The sequence below is a fragment of the Pelodiscus sinensis genome, chromosome 1 (genome assembly GCF_052426305.1).
Source record: "Pelodiscus sinensis isolate ZL-2025 chromosome 1, ASM5242630v1, whole genome shotgun sequence".
NCBI classification, from domain to species: domain Eukaryota; kingdom Metazoa; phylum Chordata; order Testudines; family Trionychidae; genus Pelodiscus; species Pelodiscus sinensis.
The window spans coordinates 56000594-56014481 of NC_143052.1; the positions used below are offsets into that span (position 1 = coordinate 56000594).

The 13888-nt window shown below is 41.7% G+C and overlaps 1 protein-coding gene across 5 annotated transcripts in view; it reads right to left on the reverse strand.

Moving 5' to 3' along the window:
- ADAMTS20 (ADAM metallopeptidase with thrombospondin type 1 motif 20) overlaps nt 1-13888 on the reverse strand; it is a 192368-nt gene that overhangs the window by 70522 nt on the left and 107958 nt on the right. For all 5 annotated transcript variants that reach the window (XM_075930234.2, XM_075930240.2, XM_075930230.2 and 2 more), the window contains 6 exons: nt 12616-12782; nt 12383-12512; nt 6001-6127; nt 4365-4575; nt 2106-2270; nt 1237-1401 (listed from right to left, as the gene is read on the reverse strand). In XM_075930234.2, the coding sequence (XP_075786349.2) occupies nt 1237-1401; nt 2106-2270; nt 4365-4575; nt 6001-6127; nt 12383-12512; nt 12616-12782 (965 nt within the window). The remainder of the gene's footprint in view (nt 1-1236; nt 1402-2105; nt 2271-4364; nt 4576-6000; nt 6128-12382; nt 12513-12615; nt 12783-13888) is intronic.

Below are 13888 nucleotides of genomic sequence, written 5' to 3' on the forward strand. Positions count from 1 at the left end.
GATGCTATGAATTTTGTACTTCTGCTTATAATGAATTGTAATGACACTTCATTGATTCATTATATACTATTCAGAACTCTTAAGTTATAAAAAAAAAAAATCCTGCACTGTAACAAACTTGTGCCTATTACTGTTAAGTCAGAAATAGGCAGTAAATCACTTCATTTATCAGTGGATACCAATTCATGGCACCGTGGAGTAATAAGGATGGAGAGTTTTGTTTTGTTATTACTGTACATGGATTTGTTATTTAGCAAATTTCTTGTAGATGTATCAGAAATGTCAAGTACAGCAATTTCTTACATGGAAGAGTAGATTATAAAAGTATTTAAGATCATAGATTTTTAGCTCATTTTAATGCAGGTTAGTTAGCAAGTGCAAATGAAGAGAAGCCAGCATACAAGACAGATCATTTGCAATTGCTCCTGAGACTCACAGCACTTTACATTTGAGGAATTCTGCCTTAGATGGAGAAAGGTTAGATAGACTAGATAGATGAAAAGTTCTGGAGAAGTGCAAAGTAGTTTAAGAATGTGCTTATAGGTCTCTTTTCTACAATGCCTCTGCATTTCACAGGTAAAAGAATTATTATCATATGCTGCCCAGTTCCCGAGTTATAACACGGCTGTCCCTCTGACATTTTTACAGAGTATCAGAGACTATTGTGAATAACCTGAAAATACGGCTGGCTTGATTATTCAGATGGGGAGTCATCAAATCAAGCACCTTCCTTTAGAACTATTTTTCAACTATTTTCTCAGAAATATCCCTCTTTCAAATGAATTCATCCTATTTTGGAATTTTGCAATATATCAGACATATGCCTTTAGAAACAAAGCACGTACCACTGAATTGTAAATATGCTTATTTTAATTAAAAATAAATGAGCTGTGCCTTTCCCCTAAAGATATATTATATTAAGCAGCTGAAGATTCTTAACAGTATCATTAGCTTAGCATATATTAATTTATATTTTAAATCAAGGCTGCCTAAAAGTACAGCTCTATCTAGAAATAACTGGCTAGGCATATACCACCAATGACTGCTTTGTGAATTGCATCTACTTTTATTAATCTTGGGTTAGCAACACTTTTGACTTAACATATGTAAAACAATGCTATGTTGTGACAGAATCTTATAACCTTGCCAATTATATTCCAACAGAAAATATGTTAAAACCTTATTGTTGCAAGATGATTCAAGTCTCGAATAGATAAAAAATGCTCATATACTTACTGAGCCCCATGGTCCTACTTGCCAAGATGCACATTCCTGAAGTTCACATGACCTTACTGATTCTGGTCTAGAGTTTGGATTACAGAAGTTCTCTCTCAGTTTTTCATCATTCCGTTGACACCAGACTTGTCGATGCCTTGTTCCCTTGCCACATGTCACCGGACACTACAGAGTTATAACATTAAATTTGTCAGATGATAAAAAGTCTGAAATATAAATTAATAGATTCATCTTTTCCAGTTATTTGTTGAACTTTGCTTAGTGTACAGCTAATCCCAAAAATATTTTTACAGTTTAATACAACCAAGTCTTTTTTTTCTTGTTTTCTAACTGTTCCCCATTCAAGGACATGCCGTCCAAAGACCCATAAACATTTCTCTCACTGTAAAAATGTGAATACAAATTAGAGTTCATTTACTCATAATATTAAAGTATCAGTTGTAAAGAAAATATATGCGTATGATGAAAAAACATATGCCATAACTCCCAAAGGAAACATGTTTAGCCCAATCATAATTCAGAGAAATCCAGTATAATTACATGAAAACATAACCAATAATGTGCTTTACTTGATTGCATAGTTTTTATTACTTTGAAACATACAAAAGTTAGTGGCAGAATATTAGATGAAATTGCTCTAAGAACCCTCACAGTTTTTTAATAACATTTCAGTAAAAAACTGAATTACTGGTAAGTTTTTTACTTGAGAGTTTTGCAAAACTCTATTATTAGTATATACTATATTTAATGTAAAATTAAAATAACTAATAAAACCAAAACAGAGAACATTTTAAAAGTATTGCTTTCATTTAAAATAATTTTAAAATATAATATCAAAGGAGCTTGAAGTTTTGCATGATTAGTATTACCTCGCTCCACTCACTAGTAGCCCAGTTTGGACATAAAAACTCATTGCAGTTCTGCATTACAATCCTTGGAAGCTCATCACATTCTCTGTCAGCTAGCCGACGACCAAAGTTGTTCATGCAAAAAGATTCTCTGGTTCTTACACCTCTCTCACAGCTCCTAGAACACTGGAATATAGAAAAAAGTAAAATGAAGCAAAAGAAATGTACAAAGACCAATTCAACCTACAATAAAAATAAATATAGTTGGTCAAATTCATCCCTGGTGTAACTCTATAAATTTCAAATAAATATATCGTATATAAATGTCTTACTTTCCTTTTTAGCTCCATGATATAGTTTTTAGCTCCAGGATATAGTTCATAAATAAAAGTTAGGGCTGCAAATTATACTTTATCTTCTATAAAATACATATAACATCATGTTAATAGAAAGTAATTTAATATCAAATCAAGCACTTGCAGGTTAGGAAATGGCAGATTATAACTGCCTATGCAACCTTTTGCATCCCTCCTGTGTATTGAATGCAGGGATTTTGGGGAAAATAGTATATCATCATCCAAATAAAGACAGTAACATACTACATACACACAAGGGCTGTGTCTACATTGGCACCCCTTTCCGGAAAAGGGATGCTAATGAGACCAGTCAGAATTGCAAATGCCGTGGGGGATTTAAATATCCCCTGCGGGATTTGCATGAACATGGCTGCTGCTTTTTTCCAGCTCGGGGTTTTGCCGGAGAAAAGCGCCAGTCTAGACGGGATCTTGCGGAAAATAAGCCCTTTTCCAGAAGATCCCTTATTCCTACTTTCAAAAGGGCTTATTTTCCGCAAGATCCCGTCTAGACTGGCGCTTTTCTCCGGCAAAACCCCGAGCTGGAAAAAAGCGGCAGCATGTTCATGCAAATACTGCGGGGGATATTTAAATCCCCCGCGGCATTTGCAATTCCGACTGGTCTCATTAGCATCCCTTTTCCGGAAGGGGTGCCAATGTAGACATAGCCAAGGAGGCAGAATTAGACCTGCATAGGCAACCTTAATTCTGGTATTTCTAATTTTCAAGTTCATGACTTTGCCATTTAAATAATTTTTAAGCATAATGTTGAAAGCATTTTTTAAAAGTGAAAAGTTCAAAAATTCTGTTACATTGCCCCTACTGCTTTACATCATCACCAGGGTTTGAACACTGAACATTCAGCATTGCTATATACAAACTGTTACCACCTGAGCTACAGAACTAATTAGCTGGCAGAAGGAGAAGACTTATCTCACTGGTAACAGGTCACAGACGTCATGTAGTAGGTCTTTCCTTCTTCTTCTTGCTATCTAACCAATGCCCAATTCACATATATACCATTTATACCACGGATTCATTAACATTTCCCAAGCAATAAAAATGTGAATTCATTTACTTATAATGTTAAAGTATTTAAGGAGTTCTCAGAGGAGCCTAGAATATTATTGGCCTACAGAGCTCTCAGGGGAGGCTGCCCTGACTGGTTATCTCTCTCTTGCCTCTCCTTACCGCAAGGAAGTGAGCAGCACCTGTCCAACAGGACAGGGAGGATGGGTTTCTGAAGCTATGTCCTGAGTTCATAGGCGTTACAAATGAGGATCAGCTGAACTTTTTCCCTCCCCCACGCCCTCCCTCCCCACTGCCACCTGCTTTAAGAGCTGGGGGAATTCATGTCCTTTGTGGTGCCTGCAAAGAGGAGGATATGGTGCTGAGGCTATGTATCATATTCATGGGGGAATAGATTGGGAAGACTACAGTTGCTCTGGCAGCTCCAAGTTGTTCCCAGTGTAAATCATGCTGCTGCTTTGATAATGAGGTCATGTTCAGTGATTTGGCATCCTGACAAAATTTCCTGAAGAATGAAATCAAAAGAAGCAAAATGTCAATTTTTAAACTGTTTGTAGCTCAACTAAACTGGAATGTAAATGTAAATGGGACAAAAAAATGTCTTCTTTAACCCAATGGCTTTCTCATTGCTGAATATCAAAGGCCAGCTGCAAACACTCAAGGTATCAGAGCTTGTAAAAAAAGTCTCAATAATCTTTTATAATGGAAAACATTAGGAAACCTAAACATAGGGTTTGCTACCATCTCCACTGAAACAACTCAGATTTTCCAAAGAAATATCTCTCTCAGTTACTTAAATAGAGAAAATCAGAGTAAATTGCTACTAGGAAAAAATGAGAATCTAGTCTGAACATTAAACAGAACTGCAACTGTACAATCACATGGTATGAATTTGTACCTCTGACCATTCTGTGTAGTGCCAGCTGGTTAACAGACAGTCACCGTGACAGGGTTCTCTGATTGGTGGTTTCTGTTGATCAGCACAGTATTTATCATCCACTGGAACACTCACTCCTTTCGAAACCGAGTACTTCATGCAGTGTATATCTAAAGACCGATACCCTGGGCCACACCGTGATGTGCATTCACTTTTGCCAATATTATGCCACCTACAAGTACAAACTGTTATATAAAACTAAATATATATAATAAATACAACATTAATGCATTAAGCACTATCTGATACTATTATGAGGGAGGCAGTATAAAACTGATTTTAGGCTAGAGATTAAATACATTGAAAGTAAACATAAGAATTGAAATGTTCAAAATGAGGGGATTTAAACTCATGTAAACAGATTTTGTCTACATAGCATTTTGGAGCAAGTGGGAGTGAGCATCCTAGTTTGACAGACTCGTGGCTAGGGGTCTAAAACTGGCTGCATATTCTTAGTGGCTTCAACTGGAGCTCAAGCTCTAAAGCCTAAAGAGAAAAGCAGGCTTCCAAGCTCCAGACCAAGCCACAAAATCAAAGTGTTTCTACACAGCTATTTTTAGAGCATTAGTATAAGTACAGATGTGAACAGCATACATTTGCATGATTAAACAATGAGCGCGGGCTCATCGGTTAATCCTAACACACTGCCCCTCCCACCCGTTGACTCTGTATCGGGGGGTGGGAGAGAGGTGAGAGCTGATGTACATGGGGAGCCAGCTTTTAATCCGGCTCCTTATGCATACCAGCTCCTATGGAGATGCTTCTACCTCTTCCACTGCTGCCTCTGATACAGAGGCAGCCGTAGGGGAAAGGGGGAGGTGGAGAGGAGGGACAGGCAGGAGCTGGTAAGCGTGAGGTGCCAGGTTTTAAACTGGTTCTTCGCATATACCAGCTCCCATGGAGCTGCCTCCCCACTTGCCCTGCGCCCTCTGTGCTGCTGCCTCTTACTGAGGCAGCAGTGCAGAGGGGGACAGGAGAGCACCAGCTCCTGCCCTCCCCACACTGCTACCTTTCATACAGGGGCATTAGTGTGTGTTGCGGGAGAGCAGGCAGAAGACGGTGTGTGTGTGGAGTTGGCTTTTAAGCCTGCTCCTTGAATGTACCAGTTCCCGCAGAGCCGCCTTCTCCCCTTCCCCCCTCACATTGTTCCAAATGCTGTGTAAACATACCCAGAAAGACTTCTAGACAATTTTTTAAATTAATAGAACTTGTGTCTAAATCCCTTAGGGGATTTTGAAAATCTCAGTGAGTGGTCCTAATTCTGCATTTTTTTAATACTGCAACCTGGGCATTCCAGATGAACCAACAATAGAAGTGAATTCCTACTGAAAGTATAATTCTTGGCAAAATTCAGGAAAGCCAGAGTATTTTGGATTTTATGAAGGCAAAATTCACCCCCTCAACCAAGAACCAAAAATCAATAAAACAATTTTCTTCTTAGTTTCACAGGTACAAACCCAAAGGATTACTCTCTACAATCAACTGATTTTATTTTTTTTAAAGCTGGACACTTGCCTGTGTATAATACTGTTTAGATCTACATCTATAAAAAGAGTTAAGTGTTAAAAGAGTCTTTTAATAGAAAACATCTTTTTACCTTACTTCACACTCTATATTGCACTGTTCAGAGACTGCTGGTAGGGGAGGTATATGTTCACATCTTTGGTCAGACACTACCAAGTGATCACTCTTACGTATGCATGTAATTTTTCTTCTACGAAGACCTGGAACAAAACATTTGAAAAAGTTTAAAGAACTAAGAAATATTGCCATTACATATTTTCTGTAATGAAATATGTACTTATGTTTCTCAGAATAATTGCACAGAACAGGAAAGCCAACATACATGAGACAAAAATCTCATCTCTCTACTTGCCTACCTAGGAGTCCTACAGGTCACCTGTAATCCAACCCACATAGCTGGTTACACCCTAAAGTCAGTGGTCAGGAGTTATTGATTAGGGTTGGCCAACAAAAAAGAATTCCATTTTGTGAGAAATTCTGAGGTTTCAGAATTTATTTCGGTTTCTCATCAGAACCTGATTTTTTTTCACACGAAAAAGGGGAACAGAGAGAGAAAAGCCTTCGCCTAGAATAGCCAATACTCCAGTGGTTAGGGAACTCACCTGAGATGTGGGAGACCTAGCTTGAAGTCCCTGATCTAAATCAGGCACAACAGGGACTTGAAGCTGGGTTACCCATGTCCCAGATACGAGTTCTACTGACCTGGGATTGCTCACTCTCACCTTTAGACCAGAAATTCCAGGATGTACCTGAGAACCCTTCCCAAAGAGAGTTTCATTGAAACAGCCACAATTCCATAAGAGTCTTATTTTCTGACAAATTAGTCAAAACGTCCCTATCAGTTCTTCTGCTGATGTAGGAGGACAATACAATTCGTTTACTGTGTCAGCATCACTTTATCAAAGCAGTGTTTAGAGTATTCCTCAATTCCAGGCAACTGGAAATACCCACAATTCTGATTAATCAACCCTATCACATTCCAGAGCATGTCAAAAGACCACAGTACTCCACCTTCAGGCAAGGAGCTCAAAATCTGAAGTGCTATCAATACTCTGGCCCCCAAAATTACCTCTCCCTCTCCTTCACTCACACACATCTCAAACACCCTATGCCAAATAGAGAAAGAAGGATGCCAACTTGAGCATTAATGGATGAAAACTAAGTAAAAAACAGGCTGAAAAATTTATTTTTTGTCAAGACTATGCTGGGTTATATAACAGGCCTAGAGAACTTTTCTTTCTACCTCTGCAAAAGCTGCCAAATTCACATAAATGAGGTATTCAAGTTGGTAAACAGTACCATCTATTCTGACCACCTACAGTCCAAAGTAGAACTCAACATTACACACATCATGGAAGGATCAGACACATTCAGGAAGTCTCTTAGGCTTCATGTATCAAACATGCCTTTACGAGCCAATAAACAGCTCCTTTACTCCTTACATTCAGCTTGCTCCAGAACTACAGAACACTCTGAAGGAGACTCAACCAAAAGCCCATAAGTCTAATCCAGGCCCTTCCTGGTTGGGGGAAAAGAATCACAAACAACTGATATAACCTCCTGATTGAAAAGATCAATTTCTCTTTTTTTTTCAAACATGCAACAGTCCTACTGATAGGCTACGTCTACACTGGCCCCTTTTCCGTAAGGGGCATGTAAATTTCACGAGTCGTCGTAGGGAAATCCGCGGGGGATTTAAATATCCCCCGCGGCATTTAAATAAAAATGGCCGCCGCTTTTTTCCGGCTTTTAAAAAAGCCGGAAAAGAGCGTCTAGACTGGCCCCGATCCTCCGGAAAAAGCGCCCTTTTCCGGAGGGTCTTATTCTTACTTTGAAGTAAGAATAAGACCCTCCGGAAAAGGGCGCTTTTTCCGGAGGATCGGGGCCAGTCTAGACGCTCTTTTCCGGCTTTTTTAAAAGCCGGAAAAAAGCGGCGGCCATTTTTATTTAAATGCCGCGGGGGATATTTAAATCCCCCGCGGATTTCCCTACGACGATAGGTGAAATTTACATGCCCCTTACGGAAAAGGGGCCAGTGTAGACGTAGCCATAATGAAAAAATCCATCTGTGGTATATGGGAATTGACTAACTACCGCTCAATATCAAACTTTCCATTCTTAAGCAAGTTCACAGAGAAGCTACCAAAAGCCTCTTTCAAAGTCATCTAGTTGCAGCCAATAACTTAGTCCTAGCATGACGGAGGTACAAGCCACAACATGAAACAGAGGCAGCATTAATGGCACTGATGGATTTTGATGTCAACAGATGGAAGCCAGATATCCACTCTCAGGTTTAGTCTACACTGCAGGGTTTTTGCCCAAGAAGCCTTTTGCGGAAGAGTTCGTGCACAAAAACTTCTTGCACAAAAGCACGTCCAAACCTCAAAGCGCATCGCAAAAGCAATGTGCTTTTGCACAAGAGAGCAACTACACTGCATGGACGCTCTTGCGCAAGAAAGCTCTGATTGTTATTAACAGAATGGCCATCAGAGCACCTGTGCTTTTTCTGATAGGGGTTTCTTGCACAAAAACCCCTCCGGAGCATCCACACCAACCTTTCTGCACAAGAGCTATAGTGAGTTATTCCTTGTGGGGAGAGGAATAACGCTACCAGCAAAAGCCCTCTGTTCTGTCAATTTTCTTGTGCAAAAATGTGCTTGAAGTGTGGATGCTCTGCCGATTTTTGTGCAAAAACAGTTGTTTTTGCAGAAAAACCTTTTAGTGTAGACATATAGCCTCATACTCCCGGATCGCTGCAGCATTCAGTATGATCAATTATGAGAACCTGCTGTCCCACCTAAAAGAGGAAGCAGAAGTCTAGGAGAATAGAATTCCTGGAAGACTGCACCCAAAAGGCAGCAATGAGAAACTCCCTCTCTGCCTCTGGAGTGCCATGAGTAGGGCTCCATGTCTGTCACAGAGGTCACAGTCACAGATTCAGTGACTTTCCATGACTTCTGGGACTTTTGCAGAGGCCTGTGTGGCTGGCATGGGGGACTAACTGAGCAGCAATCCCAAAGGCAGTGGGTGCAGCAGTTGGGGGCAGCTCCATGAGTGGCCAGAGCACTTACTGTTTGGCAGCCCCAAAGAGCTGGTGCCACAACCCTCCCTCCCTCCCAGAGCAGCAGCTCCTCAGCCACCTTCTCTCCCCCAGAGCAACAGCCCCCTCCCCCCCCAGCTAAGATTTAGTCAGGGATATTTACAGTACAAGTCATGGACAGGTCACAGTATTGCCCATGACCTGTCCATGACTTTTACTAAAAATATCCATGACTAAATCTCTACACTGCAAATTAAACCCCACAGTTATAAGTCTCAGAGCCTGGTCAATTGATTCAAACTTGTGCTTAACTGTGGGGTTAAACATAGCCATGCAGACATTCCTACTTAGATTTAGAGCCTGGGCTCTGAAAATGCAGTGAGAGGGTCCCAGAGCCTGGGCTCCAGCCTAAGCAAGAATGTCTATGTTGCTATTTTTAGCCCCCTCACTTCTCCCCCCCCCCCCCACTGACCTGGTCTTTGAGACTCACTGCCACAGGGTTTTCTTAGTGTAGACATACCCAAAGGGATCGACTTTCTCTTTAGTTCTATGTAACATCTACATGTAGCAGTGATATATCATGAACCCAAATGCCATCCATATGAGGAGGAGACAAAGCCTTTTCTTATCATCTGAAACCTCTATAGTTCAGGCCTCCTGGCTATTCATAACAAGCTTGAATATGAAGCATAATTTACTATGATAGGTTGCTTTAACTGAAATTTTTAAAGAAATTCAGTTACGGTTTAGAAAATATACAGCTGGCTCCTTTTGTTGGAACTCTGGCTTAGTTCAAGCAAGAGCAGTAACCAGATGAATCAGATTCTTGTAGGCAAGTGGCTAGTCATATATATATATATACAGGGCTCGACAAATGCACTCGCCCGCTCGCCAGTGGCGAGTAGATTTTTCCAGTTGGCAAGTGCAGGGGCGGACTGGCCCGGTGGGCTGTTATGACGGGCTGGCCGAAGCCTGCACTACGGGCGGCACAGCCCCATCCAATCCGCCGGCCGGCAGAGGAACACAGCGCCGCTGAGAAGGGGAAAGTGCGGCGATTCTCCCCACCGGGCTGCCTGCGTGCAGCTCCAGCGCGAGTGAGGAGGCGAGGCGGGACATCAGGACGCTGGTGTGACCTGGCTCCACTGATTCTAAAGGGCCGTGGCAGCTCGGCTCTGGCCGCTTGTTCCTGGGAGCTGGCTGAGGCATGCGGCACAGCCAGGGCCCACCCTGCCGGCTCCAGTCCTGCCACAGTCCCAGCCCCCCTTTGTCTTCCCTGCGACCCTTTGGCTCTGCGCTGCCCTTACACCCCGCACCCTGCTCCCCGGATCCCTGCCCCCCAGCTCTGTGCTGCCCGTTCCCTGCACTTCCCCTAGACCCCGATCCCTCTGCCCCTCCCATTCCCCACGTCCCATTCTCCATGCCTCCACCGCACCCTGCTCCCCCCAATCCCTGCCCCCCCAGCTCTGTGCTGCCCGTTCCCTGCACTGCCCCTGGACTCTGCCCCTGGACTCTGCCCCTCCTGTTCCCTGCGTCCCATTCCCCGTGCCTCCACCACGCCCTGCTACCCCTGATCCCTACATCCCTCTGGCTCTGTGCCTCCTGTTCCCCGTGCCACCCCCGTACTCCCCCACTGTTCCCTGCACCCCTCTGGCTCTGTGCTGTCCCTGCACCCTGCTCCCCTTGTGCATTGGGAGTGAGGGGTGCTTGCCCATAGGGAGGGGATGGACAGGGCAGGGAAAAGGCTGCTGTGACCCAGCAGCGAGTGAAAGGGGGAGTTCACTTGAAGAGCCTTTGCCTTTATGGGAAAAAAAATGAAAATGCTATTTGTTATTTATAGGGCTAAAATGCCGGGACAAAAAAGAAAACAAACCAAAAAAAAAACCATTGCAAAATGCAAACATGTGTAAAAGACAACAACAAAGGGGGGGACAAAAATGTTTTGCTTGGGGCAGCAAAAACCTAGAATTGGCCCCTGGAGAGGAAAGGGGAGGGGGAAAATATGGGGAAGGTGCTTGTGCTGAGGGGAGGAGGCCAGGAGAAGAATAAGAAGAAGAAAGGGGAAGGCAGCAAGGGAGAGACAAATGCCAGGGGGCCAAATGCAGACAATGAGGAAAAGGCAGGAGAGGAGGTGTCAGTGGGAGGGGGAACAGGGAGAAGGCTTGAAAGAAGGGGTGGGCATGAGGAAGGCGGGGATGGAGCAAGGCATCTGTGAGGGCACAGGGGCATGAGGGGAATGGGGGCAGAGGGTGGTGAGGGGGTGGCTATCAGGGAAAAAGAGAGCAAAGGGGGCAGGGGCAGTGAGGGAAGAGGGAGGCACCAGGAGGGTGCAGAGGTAAGGGAAGGTGCAGGTGCCAGGGGATTCTGGGGGTGAAGCAGAAGGGCAGACACCTGCAGGGGAGGGACCAGCACCAGAGGAAAGAGGCAGGGCAGGTGTGTAGAGGGAGGTTTTAGGAGAGGGGATGAGGAGGGGTAGCTCACCCGATTAGCATGAGGCTACTGGAGAAGTGGGCACAGGGTGGAGAGAAGGGCTGGCGGAGGGGGGCAGGTCTTAGGAAGGCTGAGGGCAGTGAGAAGGGCAGGGATCAGGACAGCAGAGGGTGTGGGGTTGGGGGGCAGCAGGCACCAGGGGAGCTGATGGAGCAATGGGAGGAGACATGGCAGCAGAGAGAAAAGGTAGAGGTTTATAAGATATTTATTAATAACCTGTGTGATATTTATTAATAACTTATTAGTAATTACTGTTCTTATTCTTATTAGGAATTTATGCCATTAAAAACACTTTTTGTGGGGCAGGGTGGCAAGTCCCTTTTTTGTCTGGTGAGTAAGGTTTTCCATAATTTGTCGACCCCTGTATGTATATATAATGCAACCACTTTTGAGTCCAACTGCTTCCATAATATAGAAATACAGTTATTACTATTAGAACTATTGTGAAAATGTAAAGATAAATAACAATAATAATACCACCTTTCTCTCCCTATTAAATTTGAAACCAAACAGAATTAATTAATCATTTGATGAACCTAATCCATGTTGCCATACTTTTCTAGATGACACATCTCTTAAATTTATCTTAATTTCAATATTACTCATTTTAATCTTTAATTTTAAATAACCTATGATTTCATACAAATTTCACACATTTACTGTTGAAATTATTTACATTAGAAATAGAGAATCCAGAATAGAAGATACAGAACTCTATTAAAACCAAGGAAAATAAATCCCTCGCCATTTAAAGTTTCCTACGCTTATTGGTGTACCTCATTTTCAAAATGTAATCCCAAACTTTGTGCCACATTTAGGCCCACACAAGATGAGATGTGTGATGTGACCTGATGTTAAATACTTCTGAATTTTTATAAGAATACGATATATCAAATAGAATTCTGATTTCAAAAAGATTTCACAATACCTTGGCACATTTTGCTGCATTCTTGCCAGGGACCATATGGATCCCAAGTAAACAGATCACTTCTTTCTTCTATTGGAATACTGAATGAATAACGCACATCAGGGTTGTATAAATTCCCTACACATAATACCTTTAAAGATATAAAAGAATTGCTTTTCAATGAGTTGGCTCATGACTATAAAACAATAAACATTTATTAACTTTACAAACTTATTAAAATATTGACAATTCACCTGTAAAATGAGCTCTTCTTCTAGTCGATCAGTGCAGTTAATTCTTTCTACAGTGTTGTTTGAACCATTGTACTCAAAAACAGCTCCTTGTATATCTATTTCTTTTTTAGACATGCTTACAACAAAATTTCCATTCAGAATAAAATTCCCATGGCTATCAGATAATGCTAAAAGTAAAAAATTGAATATAAACATGTATCCCAACTAAACAGTATAATAAACATGAATACAAATTTGACATTTCATTTGCATTTAGCTATTTCTTATAATTGTTATTTTTTATTTATGACAAATAATTATGAAAACAGCAGTAAGATCCAATACCGTTAGTAACATTCTTCTATTCAGAGGTTGTAGGTATTTATTTACATAGTTAAAATTTGCTTTGCTGGGGGACTAGATTACTATAGGGTAGTAATATCAACAATATTATCAAAATGGTTTGGCCTTGCCAGTATATCTGGGAAGACGTATACCTGGTTAAAACTGGGTAAGCCCTAAGCCTTCATTGGCAAGACTGAAATGTGCCATTCTGGCATTGCATGATCGACAGGCTTTTAGAAAACTATGCTTCTTTTCTCTTGGTATTTTTCATCCATGGATAGAATACATGTAAAATGCAAGCATAGGTAACCATCTGTGCTACCTTATTCTCTGTGCATGCTTAAAATGCTGACAAAGAACTCTGTGTAAGCTCAAAAGCTTGACTCCCATAAACAGAATTTGGTTCAATAAATGTATTACTTCAGCCACCTTGTATCTCTAAAATCAATGAAACAATTAACTGCAAAATGTCATAACACAATAGACTATAAATATTCTCAACAATTCTACTCTGTCCAAATATTTTTCTTCTACTTTATATTATATTGAATAAACTATATAGTTCTCATACAACAGGGATTTTAGCTTACAAATACATATTGGCTACGTCTACACTGGCCCCTTTTCCGGAAGGGGCATGTAAATTTCACCAGTCGTCGTAGGGAAATCCGCGGGGGATTTAAATATCCCCCGCGGCATTTAAATAAAAATGTCCGCCGCTTTTTTCCGGCTTTTAAAAAAGCCGGAAAAGAGCATCTACACTGGCCCCGATCCTCCGGAAAAAGTGCCCTTTTCCGGAGGGTCTTATTCCTACTTTCAAAGTAGGAATAAGACCCTCCGGAAAAGGGCACTTTTTCCGGAGGATCGGGGCCAGTGTAGATGCTCTTTTCCGGCTTTTTTAAAAGCCGGAAAAAAGCGGCGGACATTTTTATTTAAATGCCGCGGGGGA